Genomic DNA, 11316 nt, shown 5'->3' with positions numbered 1-11316 from the left:
CAGTTCCTTCGTGGGCAGACGTGAGCAGGATCGTTCTGTCTATGTAGCAGTGGAACACTCACTCTTCAGTTTGCTTCCAGCACATTACTTTCCTCCAGGTAGGTTCCTGATTTTCTCCCCAGTCCTTCTCACCATCCTAATGGTCTTTCTTTCACCAGCCCCTTCAATATTAGTACTCTATTCGTTAGGGGTCATCTCTTGGGTCTCCTCTCTCTTGATCCTCCTCCCCCTGTAGATCCTGCTTTTGCCTTCAGCTTCAATGCATTCACATACTGGTGATTGGACTGTATTTTCAACCCTATCCTGACTGACCATTTTTACAACTGGTTAGTGTTTCTGTCCACCCCATGGCCCCTAAGCATATCCAACTCAAATACATATGCCCGTAACTGGACTCTAGTCCCCCATCTTCCTCCCTGTGCCGACCACAGACCTGCTTCTTCCACATGCATCCCCTAATGTTACCAATTCTCAAACTAAACCCAAAGGTTGAAATCATCCTTTACTTATCCCTTGTCCTTCACTTGGCCTCACAACCCAATCTCAGGTCCTGCTGATTCTTCATATTGTCCCATTTCCCATGGTTGTCACTCTTTCCCAATAACTTTCTATTTTCTTAGACTAAAGTTAAGGTATATCCATCTCCACTGTGCCTCTGAAGCAACCCTCCCTGATCCAGTGAGCATGAGCTTTCAAGGTCATATGTACTCAGTCTGGGCGCCTGTAAGAGTTGTCACTCAATACACGTTAAACAAGTGAATCCACGCTCTTGCTCAACTCAACATATTTCAATGTTTTCCAACACAATGCACGCGCTTCGAAGCCCTTGCCACTGCCTACAAGGTCTCTTGTGACTTAGATCTTTCCTACTTCTCCAGTTTCAAACCACTGTGCCCTAGAACTACTCTCTATTCCAGAAACAACCATCTACCGTTCTCCAAACAAAGCATCTTCCCATAACTCTGACTTCACACATGCTTTACTTCTGCCTGGAATCCTCTTCTCATCCTCCACCTGGAAAACTCCCGACTCCTCCAAGTCTTCTAGAGAAGCTTCTGCTTTTCTTCCCTCCACGCTCCTCCCCGTCCCAACATTCTCCATCAGCAGCATCATTTTTGTAACTGAAGTACTCACTTGCACATAACCATCACATACTGGCCTGTAGGCCTCCCAGGGGGGCCAGAATGAAGAGAAAGCATTCTCACGGCCATCCAAAATCATTCTTCTTTCCTTTTCAGGAACTCCTTTCCTCCTTTTAAGGACCATCTAACATCCCAGACCTCACGATCAGTCTTCCAAGTGTCTGAACTGATCCCCAGTGCCTGGTCCTCTTCTCCACCCCAACTCTAGCCATCACGCATTAGTGATCATACCGATAGTCCACATACACCCTAGAATGAGTCCCCAGTTCAGATTCCTTTTCTAGGACTATATATTTTTAATGACTCTGCTCAGAAAACTGCTTCACCTCTAGAAGTCTAACCTCTACCCCAAACTTCCTTTTATCCATGACACACAAATGTCACATTGATTTTATCTCCAATCTCTACCTCTTCTATTCACCCGATCTATCAGTGTCTTACTGATCAGAGTTCTCTTACAGTCCAGCTTCCACAGCCAATCTCCAGCAATCTCTACTGGCCTTGCCCGTTAGATTGCTCTTCAGCAATCTTTAACCGCCTAGGTCTCTACCTTCCAGTGCCTGACCCCGGCAAGATCCATACTTCCCTACTCTACATTCTTGGCAGTTAAGCACCGCTAGACAAAAATGAAAAACTTGGCTCCTAGCCACTGCAATTAATGATTTCCCACCTCAAACTGGTTTTCAAAGCATTCCTCTATCTTTTCCTTTGCCCTTGGTCATTGTTGTCACTTAGTCTTCCGGATGGTTAATACTAACAAAAATGTGAGACTAAGGTCAACAGAGTATCAAAACAATCTTGAGGGTGTTGGCTAAAGTATGAAAAGAAAACCAAAGGCCACACATAAACCAATTTCGCTCCAATGCTGTATGTCCTTTGGGTTCCAAGTCAATTATTTTCATGGCACCAGGAATACTATTGCTGTCTTAATTCTTATAGATCCTTAGAGTTTGAAAAGTGGTGAAGGATGCACCACTGGTAAAAATGACTGCTCTTCAACTCCCCTCACGCCCCAGGTACCTTTACATACTTACTATAGGTCATCAATGACACATACCAAACTTCTGTTTTCATTTTAATTTATTCTGTGCAGTTTAAAGTGAAAGTTAAAAACATCAAACAAACCACAGAAGCTTAGGTATAGTTCTGACCAGTTCCAAAACAAAAACAGTGAATGATCATTTACACACATTGCTTAACTCTGAATTTACATTTTTTTATATAAAGCTACTATTAACGCACACAATTCTAATTCCTTATAAACCTATTTGTCAAGCAGCTGAATGACAATGCATCATAGCACAGCACAGAATGTTTCCAGTAAGAAACCACAGCAGCAGTATTTGGTGAATGGTTAAGTGCAGAATTAACTTGGGAGTGTAACATCAAACACGGTCATAATAACTTGGAGTGTAACATCGAACACCAGTCATAAGATAGGCAGCACACATTAACAAATGGAAAATGTAACTTAGTAAGATAAAATGGCATTCTTTATGCTTTAAAAGCTATAGCGGATACTTTAAAAGCCAACCATACATGTCGCTTTAATTCTAGACTCCATAACAAAATACTATTCCATTAGTTGCTTGAAAGTCTATAACCTTACCTTTTTAAAGTCGACTTTAAATATAAAAGCACTTTAAGTTTACTGGTCAAAAATCTAAAGTTACACAGGCTACATGTTACATTAAAACATACCTCGTAAGAAAGACAGACTTTAAAAAATACTGCACTGTTGCCTTAAAATAATGTCAAAATAGGTTGCTCCTAACAATAAAAATGTACTACTTTCAAATCTTTTGACACATTTTGTTTAAAATAACTTCTTGTGAAACCATGAATATCGTTCACCCACCTCTCGGCAAATATATTCCCTCCTTTCCGCAAAGTAAGAGTTAGAAGTGGTTTTTAAACCTAGTATCATCTAAAGAAATGGGTCAGCACATATGTGAATTAGCTATTCACCAAAACAACTTATTTAATGTTTCCACCATGAAAACAACATTACAAAATCCATGGGATGAATTCTATTTTTAGCTTAACCTATATATTAAAAACCTCACTGAACAGTGCCACATTAATATTTAGCAGGGTTTTTTGGCGTTTAAATCAGAGCGATGCAAACCAGTATGTTTAATACAGGCAATTTTTACAAAAGTTTCAGAGACAGAGATGCGGGAAATTGGTTAAGAACATGAAACAACACTGCTGAAAGTCCTGGATTTTAGAATTTATCCTCAAAAGATGGCACAGATGATGGCCATCACCGTTAGTGAGCATTCTGACAAGACAGATACTTGTATGTGCTCTTAATGCTCAGCATCTTTCCAAACTGCAAAATTAACCCCAGGCCAGTCTGTCTCTCACTGAGAAACTGCGAAGGTACTTGGAAAGTCCTGGCTGAGAGCAGTTACAAAAGCACTAAACTAGGAAAAGGAACAAAACACTGTACCACACAGATAATTGTGTTACTATTCCTCTTGCCTTTCTCAGTGGCCATAGGAATATGTACTATGTTGAGTGTTACTGGGGGGGGGGGGGGTGGCAGGGAGTCCAAGAGAACACTACATGTTTTAGAAGAAGTTCATTTATAGAATTTTCATATTGGCACCAGTGTTTTCTTTTGACTCTCTGAGGAGAAATTAAAACATGGTGGGGTGTTAGAGATTAACATGCTTTTGGATATATTTTCCAAACAAGTTAAACAGGACATTTCCTTCCTTAAATTCTACTAAAAAAGATATCCTTGAAACATAAATGTTAATAAATAATACCAACACATACACCGCCCCCCCCGCCGTGGATTCATCTGTAGTATTATGATGACCCTTGCAGGTTATGTGGGGTTAGAGAAACCATCATTCCTTAATACTGAAATAGTACAGAAGCTCACTTGTTATTTAAGGTTTTTCAACCACTATTATCACCTAAATCCAAGGTATCCCCTATAAAGCAGAATCCACAGCTCCAAGTTTTAGACTATGAAAGATCTCATTAAATAGCCTCCTATACCAAGAAGATTTTAGGCATTCATTTTTCTGAGGACCATTTTAAATTTGATATCCAGGTGGTATGAAGCACTAAAATGCATGCCTGAAACTTGGGTCACTGTTCTATTAATCCCTATAGTCACAGAATAAGAGAAAAATGCATCCAGTAAGGAAATGACAGAAAGATTATGCCCCACTCTGGGCAGCTGGGGATCTTTCCCCAGCAAATGTTTAAAATTAAGTGCATGCTCTATAAATTCCCTTTCAGTGTAAGACCAAAGGACTAGTGACGGCAGAGGCATACCTCAGGAGTGCAAGTGGTCTGTTGACAAAACCATCAGCATGGAGTATGAGGTATCATACACCATCATAACATAGAGGTAATGTCCTGTGATGGCTAGTTCTTAAGGGAAAAAAGGGTAAACACACACACAAAAAGGAACTTGGATTCATAAAAGAAATTGGCTTTGCAATCCACTCTTGAGCAGAGTGGTAACACTGAACAGGAAGGGTTGTTGAATCCATCTCTCTCTTCCCTGGTGAACATTCAGTCCAAGTTTTAGTGAAGACAAACACGGGTACCTGGCAAGTTCTTTTCCAGTGAAGTGGGCATTTGCACCCATTCTGTTTTCCTTGGTACCCAGGACCTCTGAGGTCTCGTCACTGAATTGTCTGTGAAGAAGGACCTTCTCCACAACACATGCCTTGAGTGTGAAGCCCTCCCACATAAAGGGAGAATCGAATCCTGCTCTCCTGAAGTAGAAGACCATTCTTAGGCTAAGTCACTGCTATAAAATCTTGAATATGTTGCAAAAAAAAAAAAAAAAATCCCAAAAAACCCAACTATCTCATAGAGGATAACTATTTTAACAGCATTGTAAGAGGCAGGATTAAGTGCCCCAATAAATAACTGCTACCTCACAAGGAAAAATAAATTTACAAACTATTTTTTATTTAAGATCCCATCAACTGCAAGATGCACCATATGTATCACTAAGAAATAACAGGCAATGAAACTGACACGATGCTCTCATAGTGTGTAGAATGTTTATATTTATTGAAATGGTTTTAAGCAGATTTTTAACACATCAATCTTGTGCATAAAGAAGGTGTGAAGTAAGTGGTTAGGTTATAACTATAACCTCATATTCTGAGTCCAACTCTTCTGAATCACTGCTCAGACCACAGCCATCGACGTCCACATTCTTCTACAGAACAGCAAGCACTCTTGGTGTCACTGAGCGCACTGGGGATGCCGCGTTTCTTGAAAGAGTGCCCCACCCCCGTCTTCTGTTTCCTGTCAGCAGAAAGTCTGGAGCAAAACGATGTTTGATGCCTTAAAGATAACCCTGCTCGGCGCAGGAACCGATCGCACCAGCCTCTTGTCGCTTTGAACTTTGTTTCGTCGACCCCCAGGGTTCTGGCCATTTCTCCTGCCTTCAATCGCATTGCTTGGCACGTGACAGGCAATCCTTGTGCATGCATCTCACTGACAAAACACAGTACGGCTTCATCTACTTGTGGGTATCTTCCTTTCTTGGGTCCCGTAAAGCATTTTGTTGTCGCTTTACAAGAAAATATGGAATGGCGGTCATTCCTCCAGCGCCGGACATTTGCTTCACTAGTCCCGAACGTACGCCCCGCGGCTCTGTTTCCATGCTTTTCTGCGTACACAATCACTTTTCGTTTCAATGCTGAATCATAGTGCAATCTTTTTGAAGACATCTTTAAATGCCAATTAAACCTGACACATTTGGTACGAACAATACCGTGACGATGCTGTTAGCTGTTAGCAAGTTCACACACACACAGGCTGGGATAATCACATCATGACCCTCTCCTGGTTCACAGTAATTACGAGATACATCCCAATTTCGGATAAGGTAAAATGTGAAAACAAAAACAAAAACACAACATACATTACAGAATCGATAAAATACGGTTTTTCAAGCATGTAATGTTTACCAGAGACACACCAGTGCAAGGTAATAAACTGGGAGCCAGAGAGTAAGTATGCAGGTAGAAAGCTAGTAAAGCAAAAGATTACCTTTAAGATGAAATCTGCAATGGTCTGATTTGGTTTTAATTCCCTTTATTTTCATATGGCTTAACATTAGAAATCTTTTTTTCTTTTAATTGGACTTAAAATCCAAGTAAAAATGTTCTTCCATCTTTTACCAAACTGTATAGCCCGGTCATTAAAGACAGAGGCTCCCCACTGCCTTTCATCCTTCATTGGTACAGGACTAGAGCGAGGGTCAGTGGCCTTCATCAGCAGGTGCCCTTCTTTGCCGAGCAGATCTGATCCTGTGAGAAGATGACGAAGTGTCTTCTTCCGTCTCAGAGCCCGACGGCTCATGATCTCCCTCCTGAGATCCTGTATCTCCCACCAGTTCCCGCAGAAACTTGAATTTTGATAAAAAAAGATGCCATACGAAATACCAACCTAAAAAGAGACAGAAACATTAAGAAAAATTATTACACACAATATTATCAATGGAGAACATGCCAGTTAATTGTGTATGTGTCAGGGATATATTATAAAACAGTATAGATAGTATCAACAAGTATGTGATTGTAAATATATTTTTTACTTTTTTTTTTAAACCATGGACAAGGCACAAGAATAAACTCTGACATTACACAAGAATGGCAAAAAGTTTCTGCCTTCAAGGAATTTAGAACCCAAGCGTGCTCCATCTACATTAAAATTATGATGACATTACAATATCTAGGTCCAAGTGTTTATTATATTAAAATCAAATCTCTGAGAGCACTTTATTGGGGGAAAAAAGAAGATACTTTGCATTTCCCTGCGACAGTTATGTCTCAGTGCTAATACTTACTAAAAGAAAGTCTGATCTGACCACAATGTGAAACCATTATGTGGCAGGGGTCAAGGCACTTCTCTGAGAAATTCTGTCAGAATCAAGCTATTCATAAGTTTCTAGAAATAATACATTTTTCAAGGAAATTAATACATGTTCTTTAATTACATGATGAAATAATAAAGCCAGAGCACCACTACCTGAAATACAAGATTTTTTAAAATACAGTGTATTTTCAAGTCAGAGTCATTAAAAAGTCTGAACTCTCCTTAAAAATAAAAATTACTGACCATGTTTTGTTTGTTTTTGCAAGGAGTCTGAAGTTCACTACATTTCAGACTCACATGAGTAAGGATCAATCAATAAAATGAGTAGACAGGATAAAACCTCTGAACCCATGACTAGTTGCTCTGAAATGTTAAGCGCCTATTAAAGCAAACAAAAGTAACCACTGTGACAAAGTTTTCCACGCTGGTGTTGCCTTCTACTTTCAACTCTCTAGTTTAATAGAAAAGCAATGGACCATAGCATGTTCTGAGGAGCAGCATTTTCCGAAGACAAAATCCAAGCAGCTTTTCTACCCCTGTATTATACCAGGTCACCCTGAACGACCACTTAAGGACGTTCTAATTCTACTTGTTTCTTTCTTGCAGTCTCTGAAGAGAAAAAAAGAAAAAAGAACAACACAAGCTCCTTGGTATTAAAAGACTAAAACTTAAGGGGCTTAATGCGATTTCTCAAGGGCTTGCTTTCCCTGAAGCTTGAGCGCTGAATGCTAACTGAACCACACCATAAGTGAACTTTCGTCAACCATGTGAGTAATGCACTTCACTTCATCAAGTAGTATATATGCCAAGTCAGCATGCTCTCTTTTTCACCCACAGCTCTTCGTAAAAGTGGGCACAGCGAATTAGCAGAAAGAACTCTGGAGGCATCAGGAGCCCCGGTTCTGAAAGAAGATCACAAAGCTACAGTGGGAATTAAATGAGAGGGGGCCTACAGGGCCGCGCTGTCTGGCACTGAGTAAGCAATAGCAAGCTGTGCGGGTCCCTGGGCAGTGGGATCGGACATGGCTTCTATTTTGTTAATTATCTTTTCTTTTAATTGAGATCCAAGTCACATAGCAGAAAATTTGCTTTCAAAGGTTACAATTCAGTGGTTTTGAGTATATTCACAAGGCTGTACAAGCATCATCACGATCAAAGCCCAGAACATTTTCATCAACCCCAAAAGAAACCCCACATCCCTCAGCGGTCACTCCCTATTTCCTCCTCCCCCACCCCTGGCAACCAGTAATGGAACTGTCTCTACAGATTTGTCTATTCCGAGCATTTCCCATCACAACATGTCATCTTCTAGGTCTGGCTCCATCCACTTGACCTATACTTTCAAGGTTCATCGTCCATGTCACAGGTATCACTTCATTCCTTTTTATTACGGAAAAATATCCCATTGTACAGACACATCACATGTGGTCTAACCATTCAGCAGTGAAGGGCCATTGGGGTAGCTTCTCCTTTGGGGCTGGTATAAAAGAAAACAGATTCTGCTGTTTGGCTGCAATGACCATTTGTGTACAAGTTTTTGAAGAGACAGATTTTCATTTCTCTTGGGTATATCCCTAGGAGGACTACTGCTGGATCACGTGGTAACTTGACGCTTAACCACTTGAGAAATTGCTAAACTGTTTTCCAAAGCAGCTGCACCACTCCACATCCCCACGTCTGGAGCTGCACGAGGCTCCAGTTTCCCTCATCCTCACCAACTCTCTCCATTGTCCACCTTTCCGGTGACAGTCATCTGAGTGGGGGTAGCACTGTGGCTTTTATTTGCATTTCCCTCGTGACTAAAGATGGTGAGCATCTTTTCACATGTTGATTGTCTACTTATATATCCTCTTTGGAGAATTATCTATCCCAGGGGCGCCTGGGTGGCTCAGTAGGTTGAGCCTCTGCCTCGGCTCAGGTCATGATCTCAGGGTCCTGGGATGAGCCCTGAATCAGGCTCTCTGCCCAGCGGGGAGCCTGCTTCCCCCTCTCTTTCTGCCTGCCTCTCTGCCTACTTGTGATCTCTCTGTCAAATAAATAAATAAAATCTTAAAAAAAAATTATTCCATTGCTTTGCCCATTTTTTATAGCAGGTTGTCTTTTTATTATTGAGTTGTAGGAGCTCTTTATATATATATATATATATTTTTTTTTAAGATTTTATCTATTTATTTGACAGAGATCACAAGTAGGCAGAGAAGCAGGCAGGGGCAGGGGGTGGGGGGAGCAGGCTCCCCTCCGAGCAAGAGCCTGATGCGGGGCTTGATTCCAGGACCCTGAGACCACGACCTGAGCCGAAGGCAGAGGCTCAACCCACCAAGCCACCCCGGTGCCCTGAGCTCTTTATATATTTTTGATACTAGACCTTTATTAGAGATATGATTTCCAAATATTTCCTTCCACTCTGGGTTGTTTTTTCACTGTCTTGACAAGATTATTTGAAGTATAAATGTTTTTAAATATGATGAAGCCTAATATATCTTTTTTTTTTTTCTTTCATAAAACCCATCTAATCAATTTTTTCTTTGGCTGTTTCTACTTTTCATGTCGTATCTAGGGACCCACTGACTAATCCAAGGTCACAAAGATTTACACCTATGTATTCTTCTAACAGTTTTACTTTTAGCTCTTATATTTAGGTCTATTTTAGCTAATTTTAGCAAGAGAAGATTCAAATTCATTCTTCTGCATGTGGATATCAAATTGTTCCAAAACCTTTTGTTGAAAGACTGCTCTTCTCTCCAATAAACTGTCTTGACACGTTTGTCAAAAATCAAATGACATGGGCACCTGGGTGGCTCAGTCGGTTAAGCATCTACCTTTGGCGCAGGTCATGATCCTGAAGTCACGGGATGGAGGCCCACACGGTCTCCCTGTTCAGCGGGGAGTCTGCTCTTCCTCTGTCCTTTACCCTACTTGTGCTCTCAAATAAATAAATAAAATCTTTTAAAAAGTTTTAAAATTGAGAGTTGAAGTCTACCATCTTTGTTTTTTTCAAGACTGTTTTGGCTGTTCTGAGTCCCTTGCATTTTCATATAAATTTTAGAATTATACTGTGGATCTCTGCAAAAAAGGAAATGAGAATTGATAGGGATTACAACTGAATCTGCAGATTAATTAAAAAACCCTGCATGGCGGGGGGGGGGGGGGGGGGGAGGGAGACACACACACACACACACACACACACACACACACACACACACACACACACGCCTGGGTGGCTCAGTTGGTTAAGCGTCTGCCTGCAGCTCAGGTCCTGATCCCAGAGTCCTCAGATCAAACCCGAGGGAGCATCAGGCTCCCTGCTCTGCGGGGAGCCCACTTCTCCCTCTCCCTTGGCCCCCCTGCCCGCTTGTGTCCCCCCTCAAATAAAAAGCCCTGCACGGGTTTTTTGTTTGTTTGTTTTTAAATACTTCCCTATACTTACAAGATTTTTCCACAATAGATAAACATGACTGATTAATAAAAGAATCAGGAAAAACAAGTCAGAAACTAATAAGTCAGTCATGAATACTCTATAAACTTACATTGTTTTGAATATGGCTATGCCATTAATTGGCCTAAATTATTAAAGGCAGCTGATTTCAACAAACAGGAATGAAAACCCTTAACTCAGGTGAGTTTTGACTCTCAAAGACCACAGTCTTGACCTCATAAAGAACAAACACTCCAACTGTGGCTACAAGGTGTGAAATGACCATAAAGAAAAGTAGGGAGGGGCACCTGGGTGGCTCAGTGGGTTAATGCCTCTGCCTTTGGCTCAGGTCGTGATCCCAGGGTCCTGGGTTTGAGACCCACATTACAGCATCGGGCTCTCTGCGTAATGGGGAGCCTGATTCCCTTCCTCTCTCTCTGTGCCTGCCTCTCTGCCTGCTTGTGATCTCTGTCTGTCAAATAAATAAATAAAATCTCAAAAAAAAAAAAAAAAAGTAGGGAAGTACTCTTTTGACTAGAGACTATGGAGAAGGGCTGGCATGACTGGAGTCCCATCATAAATTACTAGTGTGCCCCTGTGCTGATGGTTAAGAGAAAGCAAAGTCTCCTAGCACTGAAATCTACACAGTAAGGAACTCATTAAGGACACCTGTTGCAGTCTGTTTGGGATGGTACAACAGCATTCAGCTAGATCACAAACTCTCTTTCTCAAGGTTAATGAAACAAACAAACAAAAAAAATTTTTTTTAAATCACTGCCAACAACCTATGCAAGGGATTCAATCTCAAATCAAAATTCGGAATGTGGTTGCCAATGAGCTGCTTGAGTTCAGAGCAGTTAAGTCAGGCTACTACTACCTCCACACTCACAC

General features: G+C 41.0%; 1 protein-coding gene across 1 annotated transcript in view; it reads right to left on the bottom strand.

The window, feature by feature from the left end:
- Nucleotides 1-2204: 2204 nt before the first annotated feature.
- Nucleotides 2205-11316, bottom strand: part of SMIM13 (small integral membrane protein 13) — a 30078-nt gene continuing 20966 nt past the window's right edge. Inside the window, exon 2 of the mRNA XM_032341100.1 lies at nt 2205-6581. Coding sequence (XP_032196991.1) covers nt 6394-6581 — 188 coding nt within the window. The 3' untranslated portion in view covers nt 2205-6393. The remainder of the gene's footprint in view (nt 6582-11316) is intronic.

The sequence above is a fragment of the Mustela erminea genome, chromosome 4 (genome assembly GCF_009829155.1).
Source record: "Mustela erminea isolate mMusErm1 chromosome 4, mMusErm1.Pri, whole genome shotgun sequence".
NCBI classification, from domain to species: domain Eukaryota; kingdom Metazoa; phylum Chordata; class Mammalia; order Carnivora; family Mustelidae; genus Mustela; species Mustela erminea.
This window is presented reverse-complemented; position numbering and strand designations above follow the sequence as displayed.